Source organism: Biomphalaria glabrata, chromosome 7, assembly GCF_947242115.1.
Source record: "Biomphalaria glabrata chromosome 7, xgBioGlab47.1, whole genome shotgun sequence".
NCBI lineage: Eukaryota > Metazoa > Mollusca > Gastropoda > Planorbidae > Biomphalaria > Biomphalaria glabrata.
In genome coordinates this window covers 21,375,339-21,399,091 of record NC_074717.1, presented here as the reverse complement: position 1 = coordinate 21,399,091, position 23,753 = coordinate 21,375,339, and the positions used below count along the sequence as shown (strand labels likewise).

Genomic DNA, 23,753 nt, shown 5'->3' with positions numbered 1-23,753 from the left:
TATTTAGAACTGAACGAACGAGTTTTCTTTTACATGAATACATTCAAAATTTTAATTAGTGGTTATCAAAGAATACATCTTTTTTTTTCGGTAAGACAATCTACAGACAGGATGTTGTCACCCTTCCTTCCTACATCTAGGACATTCGGAGATGGACTATCATAGATTTATACATGTCTTTGACTTATACAAGAATGATCTGGGGTGGGGGGGGATGTCTAGGAGAGATTTTCAAAGATGAAAGAAAGGGGAAACGCACTGTTTCATAACAGTGGCTGCTGGTCATTCAGTCTTGGGTTCATACCCCGCCATCCCCCGTCGTCCTGCAGGAGGTTTGGACTAGATTATCTTCAACTCTGAAGGAACATCCGAAACATGTAAAACATTTTTTTACATGGTAAAGGGCGAGGTAGCTGTTAGTGAATACCAATGCCTTTATTACTTTCACTAAAGATTTGTGTTCATCAATCATCATACATTGTATTCTCAACCATCACTGAATAGAAGTCTTATCAAATCAACGTTGGTCTATACAGCCCGATTATGTAAAAAAAAAAAGGGGGGGGGACAACTTCACTTAGATCTATCGGCCTAGCAACAGGAATTGTTGAAAGTTACCTTCCCTTTAAAACAACACATATTTATGTTGTTGGATTCCTCAATGTAGGCCTACTAATTGTCGATTCCGTATAAATGTGTTTGACAGACTTTCATCTCGCCTGATAATCTTTTCATTCACAAGGGATGCATAGGTACATCTGTGAAGCAAGAAATCGAGTGTTTGTGCATTTCATTTCTCTTATTTGAGTATAATAGATTAAATATACACATTTTTAGTTCAAAATTAAATCTTTTTTTTTAATGTGGAGGCTCTATTTAAACCGTGAGCGGCTGCACGGCGATCGTAACTCCTGCCATGCATACACCATTTAAACCGTGAGCGGCTGCACGGCGACCGTAACTCCTGCCATGCATACACCATTTAAACCGTGAGCGGCTGCACGGCGACCGTAACTCCTGCCATGCATACACCATTTAAAAAAAGAAATATTGGGATCTTATGTTCTCGACTCTAAAAAATAAAACTTTTGGTATACACTTCATTATTAGCCGCTAAAATGGGTCAACTTGACTTCACATGCCAGACGGATCAGATCTGGAAGAGACTACTAAGTCATAATGTAGCGAAGACACATGTAGATTTGCTGTAGTTTTTTAAAACAACGTGTGTACAGTGTGTCCTCTGTTTATAGTCATTGTTTCAGTATTCGGAGGTAAATGCTCCGTGTATAGGGGCCTATTCATTGTGAAATTTTGTTTTTGCTTTTGTTTTCAATGGCTCCAATAAAAGTGTTTAGCGTTCAATTAGTCTTCACTCTATGCTTTGAGCCTGCTGCATCATTGTCTGCCTAAGTAAGAGTGGAAAGAATGTGGGCAGGCTTAAGGTGGGTCGCTTAGTCACGTGCTTTTAAGCGACTCTACAGATCCAGATAAACTGAATACGAAATACCATCAACGATAGGCGGTCAATTGGGGCTCTAACTGTCAAAATAATGTGCCAATAGAAATACTTTCACCTAGACTGTCTCTTGAAATATTTTTTGTTCTAATTCTAATCTATTATTTCTAAGTCAATTCCAGATCTACGTGGTTTCTGTCTCATTACTGTCTGTGTAGGAACAAGAGATTCAAATACAAATTGTAAGACAATTTAAAGTTTCCCCCACCTTCCAACATGTACGCATTTTCTTCTAGAGACACATCTCTTTTGTTATAGGGAAACTTGACTGTCACAGACAACTTAATAGAAACACAAAGCAAATATATATATTTTTTTTTTATATTTTTTTTTTAAATCGTTTCAAGCAATTTAAAAAAAAAACGAATACAAAGCTTACTATAATTGTTCTAAAATCTAAATACATCATGATTTAAAAACCCAGAATCAGGTTGTATGTATTCATTTATTGTATAAATCAGTTAGAGCTCTTCATAAAGTGAATGAAAGCAGAAGAATGAAATAAAACATTTCATAAAGTGTAACTCTCATCTAAAGTACACGCTAAAATGTCAAGAGTCGAGACCAACATTTGTTGCAAGGAAATGAATAAACAATATAAATAGAGATCACAGGGTTCAAAGAAACTCATCACTGCGTGACATTAGCTGGACAAAATATATAGGGCAGTATTTAAACTGGCTACTTGGGTGTAGTGAAACCACACTACACGTTATGGCTTTTTTACATTAAAACAATAACATAGCACAAATAATTGAACCATAAGAGACCAAAACTAATGTACAGACAAGGAATAATAATTAATGTAAGAAGACTGACAAGAACAAAAAGAATACATCCAGGAATTCAATGTAATTACAATTTGAAAATGTATGAAATAGTTTTAAAAACATCACATCAGATTGAACATTAATATTTTTTCAAAACAATTGGTTTTTCAGACCATTTCAGTGATTAATCAAAGTTTTCAAAAGATGCATGTGACCTTCTTCAGAAATTTGACTGAAGTCAATTTGTAGCTTACTTGTACAAATAAAAAAAAGATCAGGAGGGGCTAGGTTTGATGTCACACAATGAGAATGAGGAACAATAAATATATGGTTCATGTCCTAGCATGGACAAACAACCAAGATTAGCAACACATGGGATCACTCATCAAGTCAAAGCTATACAAGAACTACACTCACAAAATAATGCTATTAACAAAGAAGATATCTGAATTTGTAAACAATAAATTAAGCACAAACAGCCTTAAGAACAAAATAAATATGTTCTTCAGATTATATACAGTCTTCTGTAACAAGTTCAAGAACATTTTGTGTTGAAAATGACACTAATACAAAAATGCTGTATAGTATTTAGCAAAAAAATATTTTAAAACTCAAGAGATTATTAGTCGATTTGAAGACTACAGAACACATTAAAACAATATCAATAAACAACTTTGGCAACATATTAAAAAATATGTATAACACTGTAGTTTATTAGTTACTTTATTTCTAAATATAATGTTATTGTTAAGATGCCATCCAACAGTGTAATTCACTTAGATGTATACACTATCTTGAATAAACACCAGAACTTGTATTGCTGTTTGCATACTAGTGGTGACAATGGAATCTATTCAGCACATCAAAGTAATTGGGCCTGAGAGCTGACTAGAGCAATATACACCTTTATGATGCAAAGCAAGAACTGGGATGTTGATGGTCAGCTGCAGTGTTTTTTTAATCTCTATAATTATGCTTGTCTTTTGCCCAAAACATTAATTCTATGGCATATGTCAAATCAATTTTTCATCTTTCATGATGATAAAGTTTATGGTCTACATCACTCGATCTATTACCTTTGTTTATTGATGTCTGCTGGTTCCCATACAGGCACTTTGCATCTTGGGAGTGGTGTCAATCCTCTAATAATGTCAGATGCTTTCTCTGCCATCATGATAGTAGGCCCATTCAAGTTGCCACTAACTACAGATGGCATGATGGATGCATCCACCACTCTCAAGCCTTCCACTCCTAACACCCTGCAGTCAGGATCAACCACAGCCATGGGATCCTTCGGTGAACCCATTTTACAGCTACAGGATGGGTGATAAGCACTATCGCCCTTACTTCGCAAAAAGGCATCAATATTTTCATCAGAGACACAGTCTGGTCCAGGGGCCAGTTCAGGACCTCTAAACTCATCAAAAGCTTTCTGGGCAAATATCTCTCGCGTTAACTTTACGCCTTCAATGAATTCCTTACAATCTTCAGAGTTGGATAAGTAATTAAACAGAATTCTAGGATGCTCACGGGGATCTTTAGACTTGATGGTAACAGATCCACGAGAGGTCGGTCTCATTGGTCCAATGTGGACTTGGTATGCATGGCAAGGTCCCATCTTCCGTCCGTGGTCATTGACTGTTGATGGTAAGAAATGGTACTGTATGTTTGGATGTTCAACTCCAGCCCTGGAACGAATGAAGCCACCAGATTCTAGATGTGATGTAGCACCGTATCCAGACTGGAAGAGGAACCACTCAAGCCCAATCTTGATCATATTGTGAGGGAACTTCCACTGGGCTGAGTATAAAGTGTTTGGTTGTGTACAGGCTTGCTGAACATAGACTTCAAGGTGATCCTGGAGATTCTTACCAACACCAGGCAGATGTTGAACCACTGGAATGTCCAAAGATTTCAACAAATCTCCATCACCCACTCCAGACAATGACAGAAGCTGAGGTGAGTTTATAGCTCCACCACTTAGAATGACTTCTTTTTCTGCCTCTACAGTTTCAGTCCAGCCTGACTTGAATATCTCTACGCCAACAGCACGGCGCCCTGAAAATAGAACTTTAGTGGTCATGGTCTTTGTGAGGGTATCAAGGTTAGCTCTTGCAGTAGCAGGCCAAAGGTAGGCAGTGGCAGCACTCCATCTAATGCCATCCTTGACAGTCATGTCTAGCCACCCAACACCTTCTTGTTGGTAGCCATTCATGTCATCTGTGAAAGGATAACCAGCTTGCTGTGCAGCTTCAATAAAAGCTTGATGAAGTGGATGATTTGTTTTACCTCTTGAGACTTTGAGGGGCCCCTCACCACCTCTGTAATCATTAGGACCCAACTCATGACTCTGAGACATCTTGAAGTAGGGGAGACAATCAGCATAAGACCAACAAATGGCACCTTCCTTCTCCCAGCGGTCATAGTCTTTGGCATGACCACGAATGTAAACCATGGCATTGAGGGAGGAGCTACCACCCAGGACTCTGCCCCTAGGTTGGTACATAACCCTGTTGTTCATGTATGGCTCAGGCTCTGAGTGGTAGTACCAGTTGTACCGGTCGTCACAAAGGTTGTACATCAAGGCTGCAGGCATTGCAATTTTCCAAGAGTTATCCTTAGGTCCTGCCTCGATCAGCAGCACAGTAGATTTCCCATCCTCAGTCAGCCTGTTGGCCAAGACACACCCAGCAGAACCTGCACCAACAATGATGTAGTCATACTTTGGTTTTGCAAGGTGGTACTCTTTTGGCTCTGGATAGGGCAAAAACTGTCTCCACCTGCGGTCATGACCCTTTCCAGCCAAAGTGGAATAACACCTTTTAGGAACTGACCCATTAGTGCAGGTAGTGTCTGAGACTGGACGAGGACGAACTGACCTGAGAGAATCTTCTTTAGCTTTCAGATGTTTCAAGATCTCACTAACACTTGGTACAACATGATCTGCTGTAACTAGGTCTGCATGTGATCCAATACCAGTCAGGACTCCAATAGTCAGACCAACCTGGGGGAAACAAAAGAACTGTTCAATATCCTACGTAAAGAAAAATATGCTTTAGTAAATGGCATTTGTTTGTACCTGCAATTTTGATCCATTTTGAGTTATAATTCTCAATTATCTTATTTTATAAGATTTTATTAGATTCTATATATAGTCATGTGTTAGTTTTGTTGTACAAATCTAAAGATTTAAAATATTAACTCATTGTTTTTTCTGACTGATTCAAACTCCTACTTTCAGCATTTGGAGAGAAAAGAAATTACATATATATGACTATTCAAACATATGAAACAAGAACCATGTTTTTATCTTTCTGTATTGTTTCTCAAGTTAATACCTTGGTTAATAATGATTTAGTTCTCCATAACTATGTATGTATTTGTTCTAGACTGACTCTGAATTTAATGGTTTCAACAATAGTGTTACTCTTGTTTAGTGTGAATATTTAAGTCAAGTGTGATCAATTGTACTGTTTTATTTTCTTTTTTTTCATCTCTGTATGTTTCCATGAGTAGAGGAGTGATTCCAGAGGATGAATAGACTAGACTAGAAGAATGATCTATGATCAAAAAAATTTTTTTATGTTCTAATACAATCCCAAACATTTGGTATAATTAACAATATTCTATATTAATTAAGAGTTTCCAAGAAAGATAAAATCTCTAGACAGAACACTGGTGTTGGCAAGAATCTAGATTATCTGAAAGTGTATGTTTAATAAGTATGTACACAGCTGAACCTTTTTAAAGTGGTATTATTTGTCTGTCGAAAAAGCAAAAAAGAGGAAAACAAAAACAGGGCCCTCTCATTCTAGCATGACATTGTACATCCTAAAATCTGTTTACTAGCACTAACTGGGAATAAGCTGACCAGACTCTGTGTAAAGAGTTTGCCACCCAATGTGCTAAAAGTTGGAGGATCTAAGTCTGAATCACTTCTGTTGACCATTGAAATATTTGTATCTTAAAATTAATTATTTTGGATAATTTGGTCCTTCAACAAGATCCAATACTTATGACCTACAAAGACACAGTACAAAGGGAGGGGGGGGGGAGAATTGAAGATAACAAGAATTAAATTAAAACTTTCCAATTTCCGTTAGGGCAGACGGAAAGCAAGACAGATGGGCTACCAAAAGTTAAATAAAATAATAATGAAAGAATAACTTATCACACGTTTACCTGAGCATTATGACCCATTAGAATATCCTCTTTCGTGTCACCAACCATGACAATTTTCTCTGGGGTAGTCCCCATTTCCTCAGCAATCAACTGTATGTTGTGGGGGTCAGGTTTCACTTGGGATATAGGGTCATCCCCACACACCATCATATCCACACATGAGGTCAAGCCAATGGTCTTTAAGTCATTCACTGCCGTTTCCCTCCCTTCCGATGTGTGTATGGCTATTCTCATGCCATTCTCTTTCAAGATCCTGAAAAGCTGTTGAACATCTTTGTCAAGGGAGACCACGTTGGCTACCTTCATGATATCCTCACAATCTTTGAAAGCCTGCAGAAAAAGCCACAGCCAATTTCATTATTTATATTCATTTCAAAGTTGAAGTACGACTTGCTGGTCAAGTCTTATTCCATTTCACTAAGCTTTAAGTCCTAGATTCAAATCCTGGTTAAAACTAGACCTATAGGGAGAGGGGGATACTTGATATTTATTGGGGGGTGGGGGGGGGGGGGATACAGAGCAATAATTTGTTTTAATGCTGGCTTTCCATATCCCTTAATCTTGATTTTTTAAAAGGATAGATTGGAATATTTTTAAGAACCAATTTAGGGTTTAGTTTCCTTTGATTTTTTTTTACTATCATAGTTGTAGATTACTTTTGCTCTAATTATAGTGTGAGGAAATTAAGTCTTTTTATCAAAACTATTTCGACAGAGCTGTTTTTATTTATTAATTTAGTTGTGTGACATACATTCACTTATAATAAAAATCATTAATAAATATTATTATTGACAAAAAGTTAAAACTTTATTTCTATGACACATGCTTAAGTAAAATTTACTAATTTTAATTTTTAAATTATGTTCACCTGATTGATTGTAATGAGTGCCTCTTCATAATGAAAACCTTTCTTCCTCAAGAGCTTGACCAGGACTTCTTTTAACTGGCAGTGTGATCCGTACTCCAAGAGCCCAGTCTGAACTTTCTTTGTCTCCTGAGATGCACCAAAATGCTGGTAAATCAATGGCGCCAAGTTCATGCCAGTTTTATTCTCAAGTCTGCACAAATAAAACACAAAATAAATGCAAAAGGATGCCAGTCCAGGGTAGTTCTTGAAGCCAAATTGTGCAACTAAGTAAATTTTATGCAATAAAAAAACAACACAAAATTGGTTTTAAAAAACATTTTTTTTTTTTTAAATTAGTGACAACAGTTCACTGCTGAGCACAATCTTAATTAACTAGATTTATAATTTATAATCACCCTTTTAATAACTCTTAACAAGACCCAAGAGCAGACAAAAAAAAGTACTAGTTAAAACAGATGCCCAAGAATAATGACATCAAATGCTGTACCACAAATCAAAGGTTGCTAAGAATAATATGGCATAATTAATGAGCATATTTAACAGGTTTTTTTTAATGGTGGATTAGTGCTAAGAAATTACAGGAAGTCTCATATATTTACCAACTTGTATTATTTGTAGATAAACAGTAAATAAAACCTAACATAATGGAAAAATTATCTGTGCACATAAAAAAACAAATTTAAAAAAAAATTAAAACTAGTTTTCTTGTGCCTTTACAGATCATTTTATTTGAAAATGTTGCAAAATTAATGAATTGAAATTGAAGTTTATGAAAGATATTTTTTTCCTCTTAATATTATAAAAAATTCACAACATTAAAAAAAAGACAACAATAGCCTGACCTTTCTGACAGTTTCTCAAGCCATTTGATGTATTTTGTGTGAGCGCAGACCAATGTCCCATGAAGGTCAAATATGACTACATCATACTTTTTAAGGTCTATTGGGTCGACAGATGACCTCTCACCAACTTTAAGATCTAATGGTTCTCTCAACACTCGCTCATATGAAGAATATGTGTAACAGTTGATCCACTCTTTGTAAGGCATAATCAGAGGTAGAAGATCTTTCACACTGGCAATGGCATTGAACACAAGGTCAAGACAATCTCATTAACAAATGTACATACTAAAAAACATTTACTAATATATATCCTAATGTGGGAAAAGGTAAATGCATACATTAGTTTCTCTTAAATTGTAAGGGAATAACAACTACTAGAATACCAATACCATTGCTTTATTTGACAAGATTGCAGTAGACAGTGAAAGAGCACAAACACATCTCACAAAACATAGCTTAACTACTATAAACACACAGTGGCCTCACTACTGGGGTGCTGGCGGTGTGGTCCGCATCGGGTGACATCCATCAGGGGGGTGACACCCAAATGGAAAAAAATGAATATTGGCTAAAACTAGCAGATTCAAAAATAAATAAATCTCAAGATATATACCCAAATATGTCTAGGCATATCTACTGTACTAATCTAGATCTATAGATATTTTTAAGGTCTTATTGTATATATTTTATTTTCTTTGGTAAAAATGTAACAAAACATTATGTGATAACAAGGGGGATGCAAAGGCATTTTATTTTAAGAACAAACATTGTTTGTATTTGCATTGTATTTATTTTATATTTTAGTATTAATTAGGCAAAAGAGACTTTATTACTAAATTTTAAGACAAATTAAATTATTAATTATGTGATGTCGCTTTATCATCCAAGTAGAACTTTTCTATGTTAGCAGCAAGATCAATTCAAAAGGTTCTTTTAAAGAAAACAAATTAATGCCTCTTCAACAACGTGATTCTAGAGTCTTCCCCGTTTTTACGGCAGTACAAAAAAATTTCTCTCGACTAAAGTAGCATCGTAATATTGATGTTTTTTGCTTGAACAGAACCATCCCACTACAAGACGCCTTTCTAAAAATGAGAATGATTTGAGGACAAAAACAAATAAAGTTCGCGGCAAGGCTTCTTACTGAACATGAAGATGATCTTAAGACATACATTTGCTATAAGTACCTTGAACATCCCCTGTAAAATAGTATTAGCCAATGCTGCCTCCTTCTTTAATAGACTTAATTTTAGCAAATTTTTTTAAAACTAGTATAATTTAAATTAGTCTGCTCAGATTCCAAGAAAATATTTCTTTATCAGAATGTCCCACTCTGTTATTTAATATTGACATGGGCTCTTCTTACTACGGGAAGAAAATATGTTGAAGACAAAACAAGCTTAGAACGAAGGAAAACGCTTGGAGGAACAAACGGCGCTTCAACAGACCACCTTGCTAGATAGGGAATCTGGTGCCTCTTTAATACTATCTCCAGAAAGAAGATTTTCGGTTATACAAGACAGTCTAAAATTATGTACATAGCACTATTTCTAAAAAAAAAAAAGTTTAGTGAGCGGTGGCGCCAACGGTAAAAGTTTGAGAAACATTGTCCATTTGCCTCTAATGTCTCTCATCTCTTTTTAATTGAATTTTATTTGACCTCCAAACTTCTTTCTAGTAGAAATTGTACATGATAGACTAAAGGAAAATGAATTTCTAAAGCTCAGAAATACTGAAAAATGCATGGTGCCAGGGGCTTCGCCCCAGACCTCAATAGGTGATCTTTAAACGCTCCCCAAGATAATGCTCCCAAATACCAATAGATGACTAAGGTAGCTGCAAACTTAATTTTACCCTTTAGATGGTAGTAAAAGTTTGAATAACACAGTATAATGTTATACCGTTTCGTCTAATAAAAGAGACATGTTAAGGTGATTTTAATAAATATGCATTGTAAAATATGCAAAAGTATTGAAAAAAACGCCATAAACAATTGGATTTTCTAATAGAATTGACTAATTTTACATTTGTGCAAATATCCATGAAATAGGTAGTCAGCTTACTGTATTGGTTCAACAAAGTGAAATTCTATTAGAAAAAGTTGATTGAGTTAACCGCACCGGGTGACATCGACCCTAGTGACGCCACTGTAAACACACACACAATGGACATGACCTTCTGACATGCTGGACACACGCAGCAAATAAACAACTCAGTTACACTACAATTTAGGATATTTTTCAAATAAATTTTTTTCAACTTACACTAGTGCTAATTTTTTATTTATAGCCTTGATAACATTTATGCATTGCTAAGGATATTCACTATCAATATCAACTTTCTGACCAACATCTTTTGACCAAAGAGAAATATTTTCCTTAAGATAAAGGTATTAGCTTGATTTAAATATCTTGAAATGAAATATTCTCTAAGTTAACAAACTATAGTGAACAAATCCTTAGGATAACAACTATAGTTTCAAAATCAATCTTAGTCTTTTTTTTTACCCTTTGCAGTAGGTGACTACTATACAGTTATGATTTAACTGTATTAATTAGTTGTCTGTAATGCTAGAATGTAAGCACTTTCTTGTGTTTAATATCCTTCTGTTTGGCAGATGAGCAATCTGAATTTTTAAATATCTATCACCAAAACAAAACTAAAATAAACTAGAATGCTTGTTCTTACTTGGAGATAATATAGTTGGCCTCGGGAAGCAGCTCTTTTGTGTCTCCAATGCCACTCAATACACCAACAACCCATCCTAGTTTGGCAGCGTGACCCATACCCACATCAGCTTTAGTGTCACCTACCATCACTGCATCCTGCAACACAATATTTAAATAAGTTCACATTTGAATACTTTGCCATTCAAGTGTTAGACATTTTTGTTATATCAGAAGAATAGAAAATTTGATTGGGAGTAACGGGTGATGCCTCATGTTTTCCATATTAACCTTTGTTTTCAGCTCATAAAAATTATCCTAGAGCTTTTGAAAGTAGTGCGGTGCCTAAAGCTCCCCTTGGTTGAAGCTGTGATGAAGATAGTTTTTACTGAGTAATTTTGTTTATTCCAAGAGATAGAAAAGAGGAATTTGGAAAGAGGGAAGAATAGTTTGCAAAAAAAGCGCACTCATTTAATGTTGCCTACAGAAACAACCTTTTGGAGCTTTGTCTCAAAAGAGAACTTTATACAATTATTATTTTATCTCAGTCCTATGAAAATTGTATAATTTTTCTATTAAACACACAAATGTCAACACTCTATTAAACATGCAGTTTACTTCACATAATAGAATTACTTTTTGAAGGGCTGTAAACTTGATGATGATAAATGTGTAGATGTGCTAAGAAAAGGTATTACCATTGGGTCTACTCCTAGAGCTCCACATATTTTCCAAGCATTGTGTGGGGATGGTTTGGGCTGTGTACAAGGGTCATCACCACACACCACCATATCAATGTACTGAGACAAGTCTAAGTTCTTCAAAGTGTTTAGAGTACCTCTCCTGTTGTCAGCTGTACAAATAGCAATCTGCAAATGCAATGAGTTTTTTTCTGAATCTAGTTAATATTACAATATTTTTCATATGTCATCTGATATTAATGAATGTCTAAAGGGCAAAGCCAAGTTCCTTAAGTCTTAGCAGTTCAAATGGCAGATGAAAATTTCACACAGTTCTGTGACCATTATTTTATTTTCTATACCCAACAAATGTCAGGTAAGGTGATATGTTTTAAAATTTTGAAATACAACTCCTAAGCAATTCAGTTTTCCTTCTGCCACCTTGTCCTGTATTGAAATGGCATGTCTTGTATTTAACAGGAATTGGGAAAAAAAAACTGAATTAGTATACATAATAAAAAAGGCAATCAATTATTTAATGAAACTGAATAAAATACCTTGATGTCTTTGTCCTTTAAAATCTTGAACAAAGTTCTTATCTCTGGGTGTATAGACTTGGCAGTCTTCCCCTGGCCTGTGTCTCCTTCAACCCAGCTGCTCTCTACAGCATTCTTGGCAACATCAGCTGCAACTCCTTCCCTCACTAACAGCTTTACCAGCTCCTCTTGAATTACTGGTGCAGTTGACTCAGCCAGAAGTCCAGGATAAATTCTTTTAGTTTTTGGACAAACTCCCAGGGCTGTGTATAGTTTCTCATGTATTTCTAGTCCAACTTTTTTGGCAATGCTGTAATGTTTTTTTTTAAATAAAGAGTAAAATTTAATATATAAAAATATAACATGTGAGCAGATTTAGAAGTACATATTTATTTGTTTTTAGAAGCCTAACAAAATTAAGTGTGACCAAATAGGGTATGATTGATTTAAAGATTGCACATTTGAGTTGTTGTTTCTTTAATACTAATTATTTTTTTTATAGCTTTTATATAGTACTGCTTTCATGCTTGTAGAAGGCTCAGAGCGCTATGGACCAGTGGGGGGAGGAGGTGTCTGGGAGAAGGTTTTCCATGCAGCCTTTGGGCGTTCAGTAAACTCTGCTTGAGTTGGGTGTCAAACCTTGAGCTCCTTTCATAGGTAGAAGAGTCAAGTTCAAGCGTACTTAGCCTCTCGACCACTAGACTAAAGGTCTAATAGAAAAGATGTCACAGAAAAGGGGAAGGAGGAAGGAGTAACTTAATATTCTAACTAAAATAAAAGGAGTACTAAAATTACAGATTCTATAGAGAGAGCTAAAAATTGTAAACATGTAAAAAATTTGAGTTTTTTTATTCTGAAAAATTTACACGGGCAAAGCTGGACCCATGTTAATCTTTTTCTACATAGAATTTGAGGAAATAATTTTTTAAAAAGTAAAGTCTTTCCTTGTACACATGAACAATGTGCTTTAATGTGAAAGTACCTTAAAGCCTAACTAACTAATGTTCTCTCAGTGTTGCAAATGCTGAATTGCACTTGGCTGACTAAAAAACAGTAAAACCTATTGTTAACACTTTTGAAGACATGCCAAAGTGTCTAGCCTATGGCATGAAAGTCATAGTAATGCAATCATAAATTGGCTAGTGGAGTAGAGTAGATTCCTCAATTTTCCAGCTAACAGTAGAGAGGTGAAACAATAGGGTGGTGAATCTTTGGGTTTCAAGATGTATCAAAGCTCATTTAATATTTGGATGAAAAATGTGGATTAATTATAAACTTAAGAATTTAACGTACAGGCCATACAGGACAAAATGACCACTTAAGACATTATCTATATTGAAATATTTAAAAGTGTCCAAGATACACATTTTTTATAAACTTGTGTAAAGATAATTTATGGACAGATTTCTCCCAAAACTTTAGGAAAATTTCACATTTGTCTCAAATTTCAAGTACATGTCCTAGTATTTAAATTAACCTATAACCTTTCACACCTCTGTCCTTGATGTTTATTGAACCTTAAGGCATGCTCATTTGTTTTAATTCTGCCTTACCTGTCGATGACCTTGTCAGCCCATGATGACCACATGGAATGAAAGCATATTAGTGTCCCATCCTTGTCAAATATGACAAGCTTGGCCCTTGTCTCTGTGGATTGCTTATGCCGAGCACTTCCTTTGGTTTCAAACAGAAAATTTCTTGTACCATCAAATTCACTGGCAGCAGCCTTTGAAGAGTGACATTTAAGGGACAAGAGCTGTACTCCTGGGTAAACATTTAAAGAAATAATTAATAAAAAGTATTATATATTGTTTTTCCAACAAATAAACTATGAGTAGGATGAAATGGGTGACACAAATGCCAATTACAATTATAAACTGCTCAAATAATATTACAAAATTTTTATATCTCTTATCTTATGTAATGCAGACGTTACTTCAAAAAAATAATTATTATTTCCTACGCTAATATCTATGCATCACTAAAGTAAAATAGTTGGCATAATCATTATTTTTTGTTAAGAAATTGTTATGGCTTTCAAATTTATTTTTAATTAATGTTGATTAGAATTATTTTTTTTGGAGTGCTGCTCTTGAATAAATACTTTTGTATTGCTCCTAATAGTGCAATCCAAAAAGGAAACTCACCAACTACAATTTAGCTATCTCTTTTTCAATACATGCACACATTTAATTTATTTTTGCCAGTGATGATAAAATAGCTTGCTTTCTCTCTACCTTAGATCTGCTCTTTAAGATAAAATGCCTTGCTTTCTCCAGAGCCCATTACCCAAACACACATTTAATGATTTTATTTTACAATATGTTACCTAATCGTCATACATGTTTACTCATCATTGCTAACAAAACATAATATTATTATGAAAGTTGGCCAGACTGGCAAGCATCTGATATGACATCATGCTTTAGACCTTTGGTGTCATTATAAAGAAAGCTAAGCAATTAAAAGGAGATTTACTTCAGACTCTGAAAGATTTGTGAGTCTAGATGTTTTCCCACCTAAGTCTAATTATAGAATATAAACAGAGAGAGAATTCAGTCGAAGTAGTCCAGTTAATCAGTGCTTAATTTACCAGTTAATCAGTGCTAAATTTATTTCATTGTGCAGATTTATTATTTGAATTCATCTATATTGTGAATTCATGTCTGGATTACTTTGTGTGCTTTTATAATTCTGGGCATCCTTTGTATAATTAATGCCCAGGTTAAGCTGGATTACTTGAGTCACTAGACTTTATATCTAGAATTACTAGTTAGAAATCACCACATTAAACCACTGACATTTCTTTGGTTCATTTGACTTTAATCATACACCTTTGTAGATTAATATATCTTTGCTTAGCATCCTAAATCCTACTATTTAGTTCCACACACACATACACATTCAAAGGGCTAAAAGTGCAAAATTATTCACTTTGCTTTTATAAAATGTTATAGTTTATATAGTTCTGAATAATTAAAAAAAAATGTGCAGTTGCAAGGAGTACTGAAAATCAAAAGTGCTTAGTTATTTATTTTAAAACAAAAACTTCTGTTTGAATGTCCTCTTGAGCTTATAGTTCAATGCTTTTGATGCAACTGCAAGGAAGTTTTTTTTATTTCTAGCAAGCATTATTTTAAATATAGTAATAATTATAACAGAGTTGATTGTGAAAAGACCATTAAATCATAAAAGTTCACAATGACACAGATCAGGCAAGATTGTTGATAACAAAGCAAATGTTTAGGTCACAAAATGGTTAGGAACAAAGTTCAAGGTTAGCTGAGTTAATAAAGTAAAAGAAAAATAATTTTAAAAATACCTTTTTAAAAACAAAGCTTATATTAAATGTAGTTGTATCCATTAGTTTGGATCAGTCATGTAATTAAATGTGTAACAGATAAAAAATCTGTGGGATTAGAAATAATTTTAACAATTGTCACATTATAGTGACAGTGACAGTAATATATTTTACCCATTTTAGAGTGAGTTGATGTAAACATAGGGATTTTTTTTTTTTTTTACTTCAACAAAAATGTTAATTTACGGAACGAAAAAAGAAAACTTTGACATTTTCAAGTGCATTATAAATTAAAACTGTTTGTTTTAAAGTAATTTAAAATTAATGTAGAACTTAAAACACATAATTTAAAAAAAAAAAAAAAAAAAAAAAGAAAACTTAACCATTGTTACCTATTGAAGAACATCCCAGAAAATGAAAGTTTGTCAATCTAGAGCCAAGAGTTTTTAGCTTAGCAGGATGAAGCAGGTGTCTCAGCAGTCGACTCATCTTTTCAGCTAAGATTATAAATAGAGTATTCCTATGTTTCAAAATATTTTTTTAGTCTGGTAAAACATTATATACAAGTAAAAAAATGTAAAGGTGGAGAACAATGTATAACACTAATATTAATTTATATGCATTATATACAGTCAGAAAAATTATTAAGTGGAAAAAAAAGCTACTAATCATCTCTGAGTAAAAAAAACAACAACTTTCTAATAGCAAGATCAGATAATGGTGGGTCTTCCCCTGTAAACAATTAATTAAAAATACTACACTTCATGTCTAATTATAATTGAAATGTTAGCATGACTTAGCATTTGCTGTTGTAAGTGGGTCACTTGTTAAGAACTAAATAGAAAAGTAGGCCAGAAGGAAATCAATGTGCTTCACAAATTGCACTTAAGTAATCATGTCCATTTTTTGTAGCACATCTTTCGTGTTATAAGAGAGATAAGATAATTGTATTGGTCCAAACAAATGGAAATTCAGTTTGACTACAATGCTTAGTCAAACATGGATGCTTAGTGCACTATGGTCCAATCTCTTTTGTGGGGAGAGGGGATATCTGGGAGAAAGTTTCCATTCTGCTTTTAAGCACTCCAAAAATACAACTCGGCTCAAGTCAGGATTCAAACTTGAACTCCCTTGATAGGGTAGTCTTCCGTTTATGCCACTCTGCCACACATCTCACTTTAGATTAATGTCAGTCTCATGTTTGGATCACTACAGTTTCAATACTTTCACTGCCTTGAAAACATCATACTGAACAGGGGAAGTAAAATTTCACCTTACAATGTATCAATTCTATGCTAAACTCTTTGACTCTGTAAGGACGTTCCCATCCTTGATTTTACCCAGCTATAAAGCTCTAATCAACGCTGGCAACGTTAGTGTTTTAAAATTTATTTTTTCTTGTTTTTTTTTCTCCCGTATATGTTTATAATTGCTTAAAATATTATCTTGAATAGTTTCCTTTTGCTAAACATCCGGAATTTCCTTCTTTCAATGTATTTCTATGGTGAAAGATTTTCGAAGAAGTGGGGTCTTAAAAAGGCTCTATTTTCTTTAGATTTAGGTTCTGGATCATAGTGATAGGGGATAATGGAATCAACATTCATTTTATGTGGAAATATGAATAAATATCGTAAATAATATATTTTTTTCTACTTTGGATCATAATATATTTCCAAGATCTAATATAGACCTAGAGCTGTTGACTTGTCCAAGGTGGTCAGCTTTCATTCTTCCAATAGTAGTGACATGAATAATTAGCTAAAAATTTCCATTTTACGTGTTTTAGCAGTATTATCTATATAAAGTTTTGTGACAATATGGATAAATATGTAAAAAAAATTATTTATTTTCAATATGGACCATAACTTTTATTCCAAGATCAGGTCTAGATCTAGATCCTGGAGGCTTTTACACAGTCGTTAAGTTTTATTAAATTTCAAACATTAATATAAAAATAATTTTTTGTTTTATAGAATTGCTTTGTGCTATATAAAAAGGGCATGCATTCCTTTTTTATTCTATACTAAATAAGCTATATCATTTTCTAATAAAAAAAGAAAAAAAAGTTATAAAAGTTTAATCGAACCAATGTTGTCTACATTACTTTTAAGAGGCGCAGTAGCTTAGCAGTAAAGTGCTTGGCTTCCGAACCGGGGACCGGGGTTCAAATCCTGGTGAAGACTGGGATTTTTAATTTTGGGATCTTCTGGTGCCTCTGAGTTCACCCAGCCTGACATTAGTTGGGGAAAAGGAAAGGCGGTTGGTTGTTGTGCTGGCCACATGACACCCTCGTTAACCCTAGGCCACAGAAACTGATGACCTTTACATCATCTGCCCTATAGACCACAAGGTCTGAAAGGGAACTTTCCTTTTTGTTACTTACATTACTTGTGTTGTAATTGTAGGGAGATAGGAAATATGGAAAAGGATTTATATCTAATGCACTGAAATTAAAGAATTGTCTATTCAATTCTAAACCAACATAATTCATTTTAAAACTAAAATTGTTTGTTTTTTTTTTCTAATTCAAAAATTAATTTTTAGACAGAAAATTGGAACACTTCTTACTTCTGACAATCAGATTGAGAATACTTACTATATTACAAAATAAAATATGAAATAAAATTGACTATTGACTCAAATCTTCTTATCTTGTATGATACAGACGTTACTTCAAAAAAGAATATGATTACCTCCTAGGCTTCATGCATTTAGTCATGCATTTTAACTAGGGGTGCACCGGATAGTCCCTCCGGCTCCGGCTTCTGCCGAATATCCGGCATTTTTTACTATCCGGTGCTATTCGGCTCCGGTCGGATATCACTAACGGATAGTAAACCGGATAGTAAAAAATACACCTATTTAATATGCATAAAGTGGACCTCGTTCCATTACTGTTATAGAATGTATTAATGCTTATATGAAAACAAAATAATGTGCTTAAAAATAGAGCCATTATGAATATGCACCAAACTTTGTTTATTATAAAGACAAGGCGTGTTAATAACTTAATATAAATAGAGATGAAACTTTACATCATAAATGCGCTTTACATACAGAGCAGCAATGGCTGGCACTTTTTTCAATTTGTCTTGACCTTTGAGTAAGTTAGTTAACATGTTAAAATGCTACATTCCTTGACTACGTCATGCTGACCAGACGTCTGTCTAGCTGTGCAGGTATATCTCCAGAGGTAGAGATGAACAACTCCCACCCCCTTTTATTTGTTTAGTCCATCACATTGAGTTTTTTATGGGTGGGTAACCACAAGTTAAATATGATGGACATAGGTTTAATGTCAGCGTATTGACACTCTCTAGTGGTCACACCTTTCGAGGGAACTGAGTTTGTTTACTTAGTAGTTAATCTTTATTGGGGGGGGGGGGGGGGGGGGGGGGCTGGACTACAAGAGCCACACCTCTAATGTAACCAGGTATATTTCTAGATGAACAACTCCCTTCCCCTTTTATTTGTTTAGCCCATCACATTGAGTTCATTGATTGACAGGTGACCCCAAGTCAGATACGATGGACGTAGGTTTAATGTCAGCGTATTGACACTCTCTAGTGGTCACACCTTTCGAGGGAACTGAGTTTGTTTACTTAGTAGTTAATCTTTATTAGGGGGGGCTGGACTACAAGAGCCACACCTCTAATGTAACCAGGTATATTTCTAGATGAACAACTCCCTTCCCCTTTTATTTGTTTAGCCCATCACATTGAGTTCATTGATTGACAGGTGACCCCAAGTCAGATACGATGGATGTAAGCACTCTCTAGAGGTCACACGAGGGAACTAGATTTGTTATTGGGGGGGGGGGGGTGGACTAGACTTTACATTATAAATTCGTATTACATACGTAGCAGCGATGTCTGGCACATTTTAAAAGCTTGTCTTGACCTTTGAGTGGTCTTGTAAACACGTAATATTCCTTAACTACGTCACGCTGATAATCTGTCTAGATGTGCGAGTATATCTCCAGAGGTAGAGATGAGCACCCCCACCTCCTTTTGTTTGTTTAGTCCATAACATTGAGTTCACGGATAGGCAGCTGACTACATTAAGCCAGATGTCAACGTGTTGACACTTTCTAGAGGTCACATCTTATGAGGGAACTGAGTTTGTTTACTTGGAGTAGAATTTTTATTAGGGGCGGGACTACAAGCCAAATCTCTATAAGGTTAATCTGGTATGAGTTTGTTTATTATGAGATAGGTTGTCAATCAAGGGTCTGGTCCACAAACCAAATTGTTAAGACATATTGACACAGTCTAGAGGTCACTAGATGATGACACTAAGTTTGTTTACTTGGAGAGAAATGTCAATTAGGGCGCTGAACTACAGGACACATCCCTACATGTATTTTGTTACACAAGCCACGGGTATAAAAGTGGCTTGCAAGGGCATTTAGTAAATTAAATAGTAATAATAATGGCTGATAAAAAGTCATCACTTATATGGCGTTACTTTAATGTCAAAACAATGGACTACTCTAAAGCAGTTTGCAATGCTTGTAAAATAGTAATGTCACGTGGTAAACCAGGCAAACCTAAAGACTTCTCAACCACCACTATGATTAGTCATCTACGCTCGAAACACCCAGACTTATTCAACGAAATGACTGCATTGAAATCAGCATCAAATAATATCACTGCCTGTGCCAGTACGTCTACGAGCTCCAGTGATTCGTCAAGCCTCACACACAAGCAGCAACCAGGGATTAAAGAGGTCTTAGACAAAGCTAAATTGTGGGATATTAATAGTGATAATGCTAAACGCATTCACTTGGCCATAGCAAAGATGATTGCAACTGACATGAAACCTTACCAAGTAGTTGAGAAGTCTGGATTTATTGGACTTTTAAAAGTACTGGAGAAAAGATACACTGTGCCTAGTCGCAAATATTTTACAGAACGTGTTATTCCAGATATCTACGACAATATTTCCTCAAAGCTTCGTGAAATGCTATCTGATGCTAAAAGCATCGCTTTCTCAACGGTCACTTGGACAGCTGATAATACCACCGAATCATATTTTGGTTTAACTGCCCATTGGTTGAATGAGTCATTTGACCGAAGCAGCTATGTTTTGCATTGTACAAAATTTAATGGCCAGCATAGGGCTGCAAATTTGCTGTACTTAAGATATTTACTAAGCCATTATCTGTATTAGATACAAACCAGAAGCGGTTTGTGGCCTTTAAAACACGAGCCTAATGACAAGTTGATGGTGTCAAATACATTAACACAAACATCTACCCACTATACAACTTAGATTGTACTTAAGAAAGATTTACGCTATAAAACCAAGAGTGAACTTTACCTTTGAAAGATTTACATTAGTTACATATATGTTTATATATTCTGCATGAGTTATCCCACATTCTACTTTACAATACATACGCACACACCATCTCATGTTACAAAGATTAGTTTATGATAAGCATATCTGTAAAAAAAAATGCTGTTCATTTTAATTTATCAATCAGTGATAGAGTTTAAAGTAAGAAAGTAAATAACAAAATAATATGAATATAGGTATGTTATATAGAAGATTTGCAAAAACTTCAGTAAAACGAGCTGTTTGAGTCATGTAGGTATCCGGCTCCGGCCGAATATCTAATTGTACTATCCGGTGCACCCCTAATTTTAACCAATGACCTAAACTCCGCCAAGTCACTGGTTTTCCTGGCTAGTTCAGGAAACCCATTCCATACTCTAATAGCACTAGGGAAGAAGGAGCTTTTGTACAAATTTGTCCTAGCATATGGAACGAGGAATGTGCCTTTATCTTTGTGTCTTTCTGAGTATTTTATTAAATTTTGTTTTTGTATTTGAAGATTATGGTTCAGTGTTTTATGTATAATTACTACTTTACTTTTAAGTTTTCTATCCTGAAGGGTTTCTAAATTTATTGATTTGACTAAAGGTGTTACTCTAGTCAAATGTGAATATTCGTTTGTTATGAATCTCACTGCTCTATTTTGTGCCTGTTCCAGTTTCTTAATGTTTTCTAGAGTTGAGGTGTCCTAAACAGAGGATGCATATTCTATTATTGGCCTAACCAAGGTTAAATAACATTTTAGTTTTATGTTCATATTTGATTTATAGAAATTTCTTCTAATAAACCCTAATGCTTTGTTTGATTTTTTTATAGTTTCATGAATATGGGGATTCCATGATTTAATTTAATTTCAAATAATACAATGAATACCAAATTTATAAATTACAGGTACTTGATTGAAGGCAGCACGAGAGCTAAAACAATGTGATATAGCTGAATTGTAAATTGTTTTCTTTGAGACATGTATACAAATGTAGTGAAAACATCTTTGTCTTTGAGCATGTTAAAATGTTGATAGTAACTATGGCATAGGATCAGACCAATCAGAGTTCAGAGCACTACCCCTTTAAATGAAGAAGGTAAAGCAATGCAGATGATACAGTCCCATCAAAATTTGCTGTCAGATTGAGAATTCTTACTTTATAATAATATATTACAAAATAAAATATTATCTAGATCTAGTTTGTAGTTACTCATGACATACACTCAATTAATCATAAATCATACATACAGATAGGCCTACATCATACACTATCACTAACAGTGTAACACTCAGTAGGCCTAACACTACAGTGAGTAGGTAACAGTACTAACACTGGTCTGGGGCCTGCAGCCTGGGCTGATAGTACTGATAGTGATACTCATAGTACTCATACTGATACATTTTTTTTTACAGTTCAATTTGTTCATCATTGAATGATTGATTCAATCAATCAATGTGAGTTGTGACTTTGTGAGTTAGTAAGTTACTCATACTGGGTTAGGCCAACTTATTAGGCCTATGCCTATCCTATATCGTATATCTATATAATATACTAATATAGATCTGAATCTAGTCTATACTGTCTATACTATAGACTATACTATAGGCTGAGTATACTCAACAGTATAGGGAGGGGCAATAGGGCAGGCGTATAGCTAGCTAGGGCCTAGCTAGCCTAGGCTATACTTTTTACTAGTGTATACTGAAGTTACCGTGTACGGTATAGGCTACAATCTATCTAGATATCTATAATCTATATCTACTAATCTATTACCTGATCTATGACACTGGTTATGGTATCCTAGATAGTCTAATTACGAAAGTCACTGGCAGTCATTGTTGTCTTTCAGTCCCATATGATCAAAATACTACTCTCATCTGAGTTTTTGTAGTTCAGTAGTGATAATAGATCTAGCAATAAGTGACAAGTTAAACAGAGTTACTTTTCTTGGATCAATAATGTGTGTGTGGTCTTGTCTAAATAATTTTATATTGACACTGTGCATTTGCGTAAGCTGACTATAGACACTAGACAGATCTAGGAAAGGCCCATCAGCGAAATGGCATAGCCGCATATAAAGCGAACACCTCCCCGTATTTTTTATCCATTCTAATTTATTTCGAAAGTAACTGCAGAACTAATAAATTGGTATTACAAAGACTCAGTTTTTCTACATTTCCCTCATATTCACTTAATATTCGTTTTCCCTCATACAATAAAGAAATTATGCCCAAAAACGGCCCGCGGGCCAGATCCGGCCCGCGAAATGGTTTCATCCGGCCCGCCGAAACGTCGTTTCAGAGTGTAGAAAATCCCCCTCACCCCTTTTTTTTTCAAAAAAAAAAAAAGGTGAAAAATGTATCTTTACATACGTTGAGCCCTGGCTTAATTTTTCTCTGATATATTGGTACCTTCAGGGGCGTAACTAGGGATTTGGGGGCCCGGGGGATTGACTTCTTTGGGGGCCCCTTGCATTTTGACATATATGACATATGAGATAATGTACGCAAAAATATTTAAGCCCAAAATCAAATTGGTTCAGTAGCCTATATCAGTAAACTTAACAAAAAATAATCATTAAGACTATTTTAATGAATAATACCGTTGTTTATTAAGTTAAATAATGCACAAGTGACAAATCTCAATTGATATCGCTTCACGTCGTGCATTATATGCAGCAAAGAAATATATAACATCATCTAGATCGATACTTTCTAGTATTTGTGACTTCATTGACATTAAAGCCATGATAAGCCTTTCTTGCGTCATTGTGCTCCTGAGATAGTTTTTGATGAACTTGATCTTTAAGAAGGATCTCTCTTCTTCTCTGGTTGTTTTGATTACAGGGAATCCGTAGTATTCACTACCTTCTTTTGCTTTTTCGATGAATTTGGTTTTTGTCAGTTTCTCATCATTTTGCAGAAAGCATGAAAGGGTACTAATTTCTTCAGCAGCTTCCCGTATATAAAGTCCTGACTTTTGTAGTTTCTTCTGAACTATATTAATTGGGCGCAGGAGCTTTGACCAGAATTCCAGATAGGCAAAACATTCTTAATTTTCCA

The 23,753-nt window shown here is 34.8% G+C and overlaps 1 protein-coding gene across 1 annotated transcript; it reads right to left on the bottom strand.

The window, feature by feature from the left end:
- Window positions 1-1,945: 1,945 nt before the first annotated feature.
- Window positions 1,946-22,719, bottom strand: LOC106070156 (uncharacterized). Its single transcript, XM_056036407.1, has 10 exons — window positions 22,465-22,719; window positions 15,757-15,861; window positions 13,617-13,827; window positions 12,085-12,373; window positions 11,546-11,716; window positions 10,870-11,006; window positions 8,182-8,412; window positions 7,340-7,529; window positions 6,472-6,801; window positions 1,946-5,293 (listed from the first exon to the last, which is right to left on the bottom strand). Exons 2-10 carry the CDS (start codon window positions 15,851-15,853, stop codon window positions 3,362-3,364), a joined length of 3,588 nt encoding a protein of 1,195 aa, XP_055892382.1. The 5' UTR covers window positions 15,854-15,861; window positions 22,465-22,719; the 3' UTR covers window positions 1,946-3,361.
- Window positions 22,720-23,753: the final 1,034 nt, after the last annotated feature.

Bases quoted from the DNA above. Each gene is read 5' to 3' on its own strand.
- LOC106070156 (XM_056036407.1), bottom strand. From the start codon at position 15,853: ATGAGTCGACTGCTGAGACACCTGCTTCATCCTGCTAAGCTAAAAACT. The intron at 12,374-13,616 runs GTAAGGCAGAAT...AAAACATTACAG, and splicing joins GCTGACAAGGTCATCGACAG to CATTGCCAAAAAAGTTGGAC. The intron at 7,530-8,181 runs GTCAGGCTATTG...TTATTTGTGCAG, and splicing joins CTTGAGAAACTGTCAGAAAG to ACTTGAGAATAAAACTGGCA.